General features: G+C 33.8%; 3 protein-coding genes across 8 annotated transcripts; 1 reads left to right on the top strand and 2 right to left on the bottom strand.

The window, feature by feature from the left end:
* Positions 1–275: 275 nt before the first annotated feature.
* LOC111465731 (cytochrome B5-like protein) lies at positions 276–2,766 on the bottom strand. Of its 6 annotated transcripts, none has more exons than XM_023110252.1 (6): positions 2,611–2,766; positions 2,303–2,432; positions 2,177–2,214; positions 1,521–1,598; positions 1,336–1,427; positions 276–603 (listed from the first exon to the last, which is right to left on the bottom strand). In XM_023110252.1, exons 2-6 carry the CDS (start codon positions 2,379–2,381, stop codon positions 537–539), a joined length of 354 nt encoding a protein of 117 aa, XP_022966020.1. In that variant the 5' UTR covers positions 2,382–2,432; positions 2,611–2,766; the 3' UTR covers positions 276–536. The 6 variants fall into 6 exon arrangements, with proteins under 6 accessions (XP_022966020.1, XP_022966024.1, XP_022966019.1 ...); XM_023110256.1 differs by having other exon boundaries at positions 2,312–2,432; XM_023110251.1 differs by having other exon boundaries at positions 2,303–2,397.
* A 2,908-nt stretch (positions 2,767–5,674) lies between these two features.
* Positions 5,675–6,043, top strand: LOC111465331 (E3 ubiquitin-protein ligase RNF181-like). Its single transcript, XM_023109647.1, has one exon. The coding sequence runs from the start codon at positions 5,675–5,677 to the stop codon at positions 6,041–6,043; it is 369 nt and encodes a 122-aa protein (XP_022965415.1).
* A 4,847-nt stretch (positions 6,044–10,890) lies between these two features.
* Positions 10,891–11,720, bottom strand: LOC111465667. The gene has a single exon (XM_023110171.1). It carries the CDS (start codon positions 11,691–11,693, stop codon positions 11,073–11,075), a length of 621 nt encoding a protein of 206 aa, XP_022965939.1. The 5' UTR covers positions 11,694–11,720; the 3' UTR covers positions 10,891–11,072.
* Between the last annotated feature and the right edge of the window lie 353 nt (positions 11,721–12,073).

Raw genomic sequence — 12,073 nt, 5'->3', positions numbered from 1 at the left:
TTTTTTTTTTTTTTTTACTTACAAAAATATCATTTAACTTAAAATGTTTTTTAAAATGTTCCAAACTACTCCTAAATTTTAAAAAAGTTTCAAAAATATCATTCAAAAACTACATTTAAATAATTTTATATTTTTTAAAAAAAATTCAAAAATACCTTTACAATAGCACGTTTAAAAAGTACTTGCTCAGAACTTTCGAGAGTAATATTAAAAGTTATGAAATAATCTGCCTAGAAGCTTTCCCTTACCACCTCCACCATGACAATGCAAATTAGAACATCAAAATAGACCACTATGAAAAGTTTCTCTCCTCTTGCAATCATGAAAAAAGAAAGAACAAATTCAAACTAAAGAGATAAAACTACAAAGTTGAAGATCTAAATGAAAGTGTACAGCTACAAATGTTACAACATCGCAAGAATGCTAACCAGACAATTCAAATCATTAGATATCTTCCCTGAAAGGCATCTCTAGAGCTGGAACGCTGCGAAATACGTCCTCTACGTGATAGCGCAAAGCCAGATGTTTCTTGGATATTACAGCCTCAGATCTCCAACATAGAAGTCGTCGATCATGTCGAAGACTCGAGTTGCATGTTGTGGCCTGCACAAAAAAATATTGAGGTTGAAATAAACATGTTCGGAAGATTGCTGCAACGATGGAAGAAAGAAAGGTAAAACTTTGAGTAAAGCCAATTTGACCGCTTTTTTATATATAGGATCTTTGAGCTCAACCTGAGCATAACTCAATTGGTTAGAACATATATCATCGATCACAAAGTCAGATGTGTTCGAATCTTCACCTCCACATGCTAAAAAGCACATATACAAATAAGAGACACTTATACAACATGACGCACATTATGCACGTCATAATCTAAAATTTTAGGACATAGAAACGACAAGGACACATTTATTCAAATAATATATTTTTTCCAGATTACTATTTTTATACAAGAAGAGAATTCAAAGTCCTTAAGTTTATGCATTTCTTAAAATTTATTATTATATATCTATTTAGTATACATAACAAATGCTCGATGTGTTCAACAAATGACAGAGTGTGTGATATGAACATGCTAACCAAACTAAAATCAATATACCACCATTGACAAATCCAAGTGCTATCGATTTTTACACCATGATTCTGTAGTTTGCATACAAAACAGGGGAAAAAAGGATCGCAGAAGCAACCATTTTGAAAAAGCTTTGCTGATCTTAATTATTGTTTATCAAAGCTAAAACAATGATAAGAGTATCCAATCCAGATTATCTGGACAGATCAAATTAATATGATCTAACAATGATTGAGAGAGGAGGTGTCAGATTGTCTTACCCATAAAACCCTTCTGTAGAATCATCCCCAGCATGTGCTAGGATGGCATCTCCTCCTGGATGTTCTTCAACATAAGACGTAACATCATACACCTATGCTCGATAAAAATCGAAAAATAGATTACAATTATGACAACATACAAGCAAACCCCAAGTTTTGCTACGAGCTTAGACATCCGATAATACCTTGTTCTTGATAATGATCCAGCAATCAGTTCTCTTGTTATGAACCGAGACCTCGTCTTTACCGTACACTTTAGATGCCTATAAGCAAGAAAAACTTTTAGAATATAATGAGAAACCACAAAGAACACTTCTTCCTATATGAAATATCAACGCAGATCCTTTAATTGAACACAAATAAGCCCCATCACTAAAGTTTGCAGCATCAACAGATAAGCTCGAAAAAGAAAATTGTACAAATTGTTTCAGTTTCACTAAATCTCTTGGAATGTTCTATTTCCATTTCTATTTCTAAATCCTGTTAGAAATTACGACTCTCCACACCACAATAGTATGATATTATCCAGAGCATAAGTTCTCTTGGCTTTGCTTTGGGCTTCTCCAAAAAGCCTCATACCAATAGAGATGTATTCCTTACTTATAAACCCATGATCATTCCCTAAATTAGCTACTGTGGGACTCTCTCCCAACAATCCTCAACAAATCCTAGTTTTAGTCGGATCCAATGGAAAAGCAATACATTCTCCATAGTTGAAATCTGGAAATAGAAAATTGCACAAACCATGATGATTTACAATTTAAGTTCCAGTTCTAAGCGGGCAAAGGGTTGCTTAATTCATTTAAAAATTGAAACTAAAGGAAAACAAGTCCAAATTTACCTTGTTGGTAGAATTTAATTGAACCTTTTGTGCATTTCCTGCATCCAGAAAATAAGAGCATTGTTTGTTCAAATCGATGTGAATTTATGCATAAAAGGATTAAAGAACTGAAACAATACACTTCACCAAGCTTACGGTCGCGTGGGATTAAAATCAGAGCGCCAAACAACACACCGAGAACCAATGCGGCTACAATGATCATCATTTTATATAGCTCACTGCTAAATCAGATTCACAATAAATGCAAAACATAGTACTGCAACGAAGCATTACCATTCCGAAATTGAAACTAAGAAATAAAAATTTTGTTTGGTAAGCAAGAAAATGCTCCAGAATCCACAAATTCAGCAAAGATTCTCGGACCATCCGGTCACTGATTTAAGCTAGTTTTGATGCAGATGATTTAGCTAAGCGATGCGAAACTGAGAACTTACCTAAAGAATATGGATCGGATTTAGCGACTAAGCAGTGAGCTTATCGAATATCCGGCGAACTGAATGCCGAAATGAATTCGCCGGTAAAATCTAGACCCTCGAATTTCCACTGCACTCTGCCCACCGGATCCCCATCAAACACCAGACTGACTTCTACTTTCGGTTCGGCATCAGTTTCCTTACTAGATTGGGCCTCAAATTTGAGCCACATGACTTTCACTTTGGGATGGGCCTGAGTTTGCATATTCAATTGGGCTTCATCTTGGGGCCACATAACTTCCACTTTGGGCCGGCCTTCGCTTGGGCTTCAGCTTTGGACCACCCGACTTACACTTCGGGAAGAGCCTGATATTTTATATCAGCTTGGGCCACCTTACTTCATTTTGGGTTACTTCTGCGTTTCCATATTAGCTTGGGCTTGAGATTTGGGCCACTTGATATCAACAGCTAGTTGAGCCTGAGTTTCCATATAATCTTGGATTCCTGCTTTGGGCCTCCAGATATCTACATTGGGTTGGGCCGGACTTTACATATTAGCTTGGGCTTCATTTTGGGTCACCTTACCTCTACATTGGGTTGGGCCTGAGTTTCCATATAATATTGGGCTTCCGTTTTGGGCCTCCCGACTTCTACATTGGGTTGGGCCTGGGTTTCCTTATTAGCTTGGGCTTCATTTTTGGGCCTTCGGAGTTCTACTCTGGGTTGGGCCTGAGTTTCCATATTAGCTTGGGCTTCATTTTTGGGCCAACAGACTTCTACATTGGGTTGGGCCTGAGTTTCCATACTATATTGAGCTTCAGTTTTGGGCCTCCCGACTTCTTAATTGGGTTGGGCCTGAGTTCCCATATTATATTGGGCTTCAGTTTTGGGCCTCCCGACTTCTTAATTGGGTTGGGCCGGAGTTTCCATATTAGCTTGTGTTTCATTTTTGGGCCACCTTACTTCTACTTTGGGTTGGGCCTGAGTTCCATATTATATTGGGCTTCAGTTTTGGGCCACCTGAGTTCTACTTTGGGTTGGGCCTAAGTTTCTATATTAGCTTGGGCTTCATTTTCGGCCACCGGACTTCTACATTGGGTTGGACCTGAGTTTCCATACTATATTGAGCTTCAGTTTTGGGCCTCCCGACTTCTTAATTGGGTTGGGCCTGAGTTTCCATATTATATTGGGCTTCAGTTTTGGGCCTCCCGACTTCTTAATTGGGTTGGGCCGGAGTTTCCATATTAGCTTGTGTTTCATTTTTGGGCCACCTTACTTCTACTTTGGGTTGGGCCTGAGTTCCATATTATATTGGGCTTCAGTTTTGGGCCTCCCGACTTCTTAATTGGGTTGGGCCGGAGTTTCCATATTAGCTTGTGTTTCATTTTTGGGCCACCTTACTTCTACTTTGGGTTGGGCCTGAGTTNTTCCATATTATATTGGGCTTCAGTTTTGGGCCACCTGAGTTCTACTTTGGGTTGGGCCTAAGTTTCTATATTAGCTTGGGCTTCATTTTCGGCCACCGGACTTCTACATTGGGTTGGACCTGAGTTTTCCATATTATATTGGGCTTCCGTTTTGGGCCTCCTGACTTTCAATTTGGCTTGGGCCTGAGCTGTCATATTATCTTGGGCTTCGTATGTGGGCCGAGCCTGATATAATTAATGTTCCATAGAAATTATAATGTTTTTTGTTACATAGATATATTTAAAATTCCACACTGATTTAAATATAATATCATAAATATAATATCAGAACGCACAAAATTAAAATTTCTTGCCACCTGTAAGGACTATTAGTCTGAAATTAAATGTTTAGGTCCCAAATATTAGGATGCTTGTGTCCCCCAGATACTAAAAAAAATTGTGTTCAAATCTTTTGCTCAATAATTGTAATTAATACTTTAATCAAGTTTGAGGACGAATTTGGTTCAAGTTTAATCTTTCTCTAAATTATGAATATAACATAGACATTTCAAAACAATATTAAAATTAAATGTTTGAGATTAAAATAATTAAAAAAGAGAAAATTATTCTCATAGATTAACCCATGTCATTTCAACATGTTTTGTCTTCACTTACCAAATTTCAAAAATATCACCCGATATAAAATTATTTTCAGCAAATCGTACTTAAATTTGAAGTTCTTATAATTGAGTCATTGAAAAAAAGGAGATGCAAATTGTTGGTATATATAATAACTTCCTTAGTTCGTTCTCGAACCACATCCTACTAGTTGAGACCAAGTTGGCTTAGAAAATATTTATAAGAAAAAAAAAACTACAATGTTATTAATTATAATACTAAAATTTTGGTATCCTGTTATTCAATAATTGTATTTGTCAACTGCATTATTTTTTCTTTACAAAGACTTAATCTAACCTAGAAGCTTTGAAGTTTCTAGTGTAGGAAGTTTTCAATTTTTTTGAAAAATAATTATTTGCTTTGAAAATGTTAATTATATGAATAAATTGACAAATAAAAATTAAAATCTAAAAAAAAAAAAAAACAATAATTTTTTTTATTTTTCACTCCACATATTTTAAAATTTTAAAGTGATTTTATTTATTTATTATTATTATTATTATTATTATTTTGTTAATTTTGTTATTTATATCATATAATATAAAATGAATTGAATGAGCAAGCAAGTTGCATTGCATTCTTTAAAATGGACTTGCCCCACGCTAGAAAGGACAAAGGAAATGTCCCCCTTCCAAATTGAATTTATCTATTTATTAAATATATTATAAATCAATCTATAAATATATAATTATAAAATTACCCTTAAAAAGTTCTAAATTACAAACTTAATTTTTTAAAATTTAAAAGTAATTTTCAAAATTATTATTATTTTTTTTATGTTGTAATTTTATTTCGGACATTTAATACAAAAACATGTAATTATATCCAATTCACGTCTATGTCAAATTATTTTATTTTTAATTCAATAATCTAATTAAAAAATAAAGTCAAATTCGGGATCCTTTCAGTTTTAATATATATATATATATACACAGCTAAGCAATATATTGCATCCGTTCCACAAATTTCTCTCTTTTGCTTGTTTACTTCTCCATTTTTCCATGGCTGCTGTCTTGCCAGAAGCAACAAGATCAGCTTTTGCAGCGAGCTACATCATGGACCTTGAATCCATGTTCGATCTCGACACGGTCCTCACCGGTGCCGATGACTATTATAACGACCAGATGATCATCACAGAGCCGCCGTCCGTGGTGGTTTCCGATTTGCCAACGGTGGTCACAGACGACGTATGTGCAGTTTGTATGGAGGAATTCCGGGCGGATGAAGGTGGTAAACAGATCCCCTGCGGTCATGTGTACCATCAAAGTTGTATATCCTCATGGCTCTCCGTCGGCGACTGTTGCCCTCTCTGCCGCTGCCACGTCTCCTCCGACAACAAATTGGAAACTACTAAACCCGTTCAGGTTTAGTTTGTTCATTTGTTTGGTCGTATCGAATCAATTTTGAGCCGTTGGATGTACAGCCATAATTCAAATCTTCATGCTGTCCAATAAGAATTCTCTTCTGCTCATTATTCTCTCTAAAATTTTTCTTTTATTATTATTTTTGTAGAATTTTTAAAGATAAGTTCTATGTAGAGTTGGATTCTTTTTTTATTGTTTGGATTAAATCTCTCTATCAAATTAATTACATTAATGAATGTGGGACCTACATAATAATGATAATAATAATAATATTCAATAATATTATAATAATTCGTTAAAGTGGGCTCCCAGGTTGGAAACTCCATCTATTCATTAATTCAACCATTAAATCTCAATTAATGGTAATATTATTCATTTTAAAAGGCAAGAAAATAGAAGGACAATTTAATGAATAATTAAGTAAAAAGATAGCACTATTATTACCAACAGCTCCGGTAAAAGCCACTACAAGTTGTTGATCTATCCCTAGTTCAGGTTTATATTATTGGAATTCTACGGTTGAGAAAGACTTCGTAAGAAGATCCATGACTAAAGAGGACCGTACACGGACTAAAGTCTATATTCAATAGAACCACAAAGACGAAGGTAATTATTAAGAGAAAAACAGCTCGAATCGCCAATTAAGTCTCACATTCAAGTTTGACCAACTTATTATTTTTTTCAAAAATATAAAGTAGAATAAAATTCTTTAATTTGGCACAGCCAAGCCAAGATGACCCCATGGAAAGTTTGGGATAAGGTAAGAATCTCACCTTCTTACCCTAAAAATTATTATCTACTAGCAAACAATATATATATATATTAAGAAATCGCGACTATGTAGAATAGTATAAAATTGTCCATTTTGAATAAAAGCTCTCATAACTTTGTTTTAAGTTTTTTGAAGAGGCCTCGTAGAGATACTATTTCTCAATTATAAACTCGAGATCTTCAACTAAACTAAGAAACGTGGACTCACTCTCAATAATACTAAATAAAAATATATATATCAACGGATTACTTTAACTAGCACTTTTACACCGAATTAAATTCTTACAACCACGTGACAGAACCATCCGTACAATGAAACGAACTGACAAGATTTGTTTTCATCTACAAATTACAGTGTTGGAGGACAAAAGGAAAGGAAATTGTTAATTGTTTTTTTAATGTTTTTGCAATTTATACAGAAAGCGCACGTGTCGAATTCTAATTGGCTGATTCTTGTTAAGGCAAAATCGGTCATTGCCAGCCGTCTAAAGTGCAAGGATACACTAAAAAAAATAATTAAATATTGATTAGTCAAACACGATGTGGTTTGACAGGAACAAGACAATAATAACGGTTTTAAAATAAGGAAACACGCAAAGAATTGAGTTGTGGCTGTCAATAAAACATTAAAAAGTCGTGATTTCGTTAGCTTAAGAGGAACACCAATCATTTTTTAAAACTAAATTCAATATCCCTATATTTCTATCCTCTAGGGATAAAGAATTTAGTTAAAAATTTATTGGTAAATTAAATTCAAATTATTTTATATGCCAAAAATTATATTTTACTTAATCTATTCATCCAAACAAGACTTTTCAATTGAAGATTGAGTTAGAATTTTTGAATTTTTAACCGAGGTTGGAAATTTCGAAACATTTTTTTACGACCATGTTTTTAAAAAACTCGTTATTATTTGGAGTTGATTAGTGCTCGATTAATATCAATAAGACATAGAAAAACATGACTCATCGTTTGGTATATTCAAATAAAGTTGTGAAAGTAGACATTGTTTTAATTATGTTTATATTGATATTTAATATCGAATTTATTAAACATAACAATTGCGAGTATTTCGTTTAATCTAAAATATTTGAGATACATCCCCATAAAAATAAGTATAAATAGTAAAATTAAAATTGTTGAGCATTTTGGGCTTTGCTGAATCAATGGACTGGACTACCAGCTCACTGGTCATCGGCCCAATAGCCTCTCAATTGATTGGATCAAATGGGCTCAACTACCAGCCCAATTCTCATGGTGGTTTGTAACACAAAAAGAAAAGGATAGTTCAAATCATTTGATTTTCACATTATTTTACCAAAATAAGCAAATAAATCACCAACGAAGATAGATTGAAATAAATAAAAGGAATAAGGGGGAAAAATAAATTATACATTAGGCAAAACTTAAGTGACACTCATAAAAGTCAAAACAGTTATAATTAGATTTATTTTGATGCGTATTGTTTACTCATAATTATTATGTCTAATATTACTTTGAATAAACCATCATAAAGTGGGAAAAAAAAGTGGAATTTTTTTAACACTTTTAATATTTAAATTGGAAAATTCAAGAATAACATTTACATGTAGGGTGCTTTTTATAATTTACTTTTCACGTTAAAAAGTGGATATGGTAATTAGAACCATCATGATAGACAAGAAATCTTTATAGAAGAGTTAATGATAATGTATTGAGGCTCGGAAGAAAAAGTTGTCGCCCTAGTCTCTATTTGAATGATCTGTGCGGTTAAAAGTAAGATTATAGTCGTCGACATGGTGCTATGATGTGTAAATCGATTTGATTTTAGTTGACGAGATTTAAATATATGCATTGATGGTGTTAATATAACACATGCGGAAGCAATTTGGATCTTAGGCACTTTTAGAACATCAATTATAATAAATAACTAGCATTTCATAAGTATTAAAATTTAATGAATTTGAATACTAACCTTTTGTAGTTCAAATTCCTTTTTCCTCACGAACCGGTTTCGAACCACCATTAGTGTTTTCTCCATTATCCTCCGGCCTTAGAACGGGATTGTGGAATCCGTGAGTGACTAAACTTGGGAGGGATTTTGTATATATGAGAAGAGTGTTCATGCAAATTTGAGATCACCAAATTTTGACACTCAAAATTCCATTTGGTTAAACCAAATTTTGACACCTCAAAATTTCACTAACATGGATTTTTCTAGAGTCAACCTTTTGACTTTATTCATTTTGATTCAACAACCAATTTGAATTATTAATTTCAAACTAAAATAATATTAAATGAATTAACATTTAATATTAATTTAAATACCAATTCCAATTAATTCTAGACAAATATTTGATTAAGATATTTAAATCTTATTTATATATGTAGCGCATTCTCCCTAATTTGAATTCGAACACTTCGAACTCACTTGTCACAGTGTTCTATGGTTTAGTTCGATATGAGCTAGGAGAGGGACCTAATGGACCTATAAATCATGGGCTCCAACGATCCAAGATTAACCAGTTAAACTCATTAACCTTGTTAACCAATATTCGTTAACTACTAGGACATTTCACTATAGCCTAGTAGTTGCACTCCCCTTACTATAGATATATTTCTGTCCATTTGATATAACCATGATTAGTAAGTCGATCATTCACAGGTTGTTCGTAACTAGAGCTGGGTCAATTTACCATTTTACCCCTGAAGTTACTTCTTTTTTTCTTATGTCTCACTAATCCTCCAAAAAAAAATTGGTTTGTGGTCCAACCAGTAAACTAAATCCCTCTCAGGCCAATGAGAGGGTGGGGCCCCTTGTTCAAGACCTGAAGTCAGTATTTAAGGGAATTACCTCTCTTCTATCCCTAGGAGTGAATTCCATCTTGCACCCCACGTCCCCAGCCATTTACCTAGTCTTACCCTTGAAATGGGAAGCCTATTGAGTCGGCGAACTTTAGCTACTCTCACCCATGCAAATCTAAGGATAATTCCGAATAAACAGGAGTTTATGGTTAGCTCAGGATTAAGATCGAGTTATCTAGGTCATTGAATGAAAAGAAAATCAGTCTCAACTGTAAACGACATTATAAAGTGAGTGTGATTTTCTTCATGGTCCGATCTTATGCATTACTCATTGCATAGGACGCCCCCACTCACATGTCTCCACATGTACAATTTTAGTGATCACTTTGTTTATATCATATACAAAAGTGGGCCGTATCCATAGTGTCCCCAGAATAGGGTACTCAGCCTTATCCTTATACTATAGATCATTTTGACTATATACTTGAACTTGATCAACTCTGATGTCTCTACATATAGTTCAAATAATCATACTATAGTCAGAGTGTTCTTAGTTTATTGGATTTAGATTAATGATCGAAAAGTTCACTTTATTCAATAACAATCTTTACTGAATAAACAACAACAATAACTTTATTGAAAATAGAATATGTTTTTATTTACAAACTATGAGTTTTATGACATAAAACTCAACATGCATGTCTTAAGAGAATATTTTCGTTCAAAATAATAACGTATAATATTTTCATTCTAATTCCATATAACCTTGAAATCATAATAAAAAATATAAAATAAAATAAAAACATTAATAATATACAAATTAAAAACGTCACTATACAAAAGAGAAATTAACGAGACCTGTAATAAATCCAGACCCAACCTTTCAACCTCTCTCTTCTTCATCTCGAAAGAGAAATATTAAAATGTGGGTTCCATCGAGAAACAAGAAGAGATAGTTTTAAGTATATACGACACTTTTTAAATGAACATCGACTTGTTGCGAAAGAGATAAAGAGCAAAAATTTACATGTTAATTGTTGGATCTCTTTACCTTTATAATTATTATATTGATAATAAAAATATTATTTTTAAGATAGATAACTATTTGTAAATTATTTTAAATATTGGAATAGTGTTCCAACTAATTTCACTCAAACAATTATAGAAAATAAAAAGATTTCAAATTAATTTTTTCTGAAAATAGTATACTTTTACTCTTTTAAGGTCAAAATTTTAAATCTACTAAAACTAATACATTAGAAATACTATATATATATAAAAAAATCTAGAAATTCAAATAAAATTGGAAACTAAATTTTATTAAAGATTTGAACTGTTGGAGCTTTCAGACTGATATGGTTGAGAATGAATCACGTCTCTTGAAGCCATTAAACACAGTGATTCGACGTTCATTTATGACGATGTGTAACTGTAAACATCGCCGATCTGAAAAAGTTCAAGTTCGTTCGTTCGTTTGTTTTCATCGGCAAAGCGTATTCCGGTAAGGCGATTCACAAGCTGCAAAACTTCGCTCTAGCCTTAGATCCTTGTAGAACTTCTTGATGAATTCCTCGGCGGCTTTATCGACGAACTGACTATCGCCGTCATCCTTCAAAGAAAACGGCGAATCCGTAACGCGCAACTGCCGTACAACTAGCGGACTCTTTCCGAATCCAGGCAGCGGCACTAATGGTGACTTCTCGGAGTTCTGATCGGTTTGGAGAATATCAAGAACTCTCGTGACGGCGGCGACGGTGGAGAAATCGTCGTGGCGGTAAGATTTGGGGAAATATTGGTGGTTTCGGTGCTTTCGAAGTTTGTTGAAGTAACGGAACGGATATGCTGCAGGACTGTTACTGCAACTGAATTCGTAATCGCGAGTTGAGATGTAGGAATTGGCGATGTCAATCGTTTGGCAACTAAAAGCAGATCCGTGATGAAATTCGATCAGATTTCCAATCGCTTTACCTGCGATTTTGCTTCGTTTTAGTATCAAGTGAAGATCGAATGTCCGTACGCCTTTCCTCAACATGAACACAACCGCTCGCAACACATTCCACAGCTTCTTCTTCACTGCCGGCCGAATCGGCTCCACTTCCATCGCTTACAAGCAATTCCAAAGAAATGTGTAATAATTCCGCTTTCTAAAACGAAGAATTGGGAAATATATAAAGCGAACGAACGGTACTTCGTAACGACTTTTATCCCACTCATGTTTATAGCGCGTGTTGTACACTACATATACCAATTTGATAAAGTTATTTGTTTGACGTACACGCGCGTAGGTAGAGGTTTGCCTTTCGTTTTGTTAAGAAAAGCCAGAATATTTATATATCTAATATAAACTAACATTTCTTTGGGTTTTTTTTCCTCAAAAGAATTGAAATTACATTAAATTGGAAATTTCTTGAAAATGAATATAAAAAATAGAATAGCTTTGATGAGTGTCCCAATGATTACATATATGATAACCAAACTTTG

Source organism: Cucurbita maxima, unplaced genomic scaffold, assembly GCF_002738345.1.
Source record: "Cucurbita maxima cultivar Rimu unplaced genomic scaffold, Cmax_1.0 Cma_Scf00029, whole genome shotgun sequence".
NCBI classification, from domain to species: Eukaryota; Viridiplantae; Streptophyta; class Magnoliopsida; order Cucurbitales; family Cucurbitaceae; genus Cucurbita; species Cucurbita maxima.
Note: the sequence above shows the minus strand (reverse complement) of the source record. Positions and strands in the feature narration are given on the sequence as shown.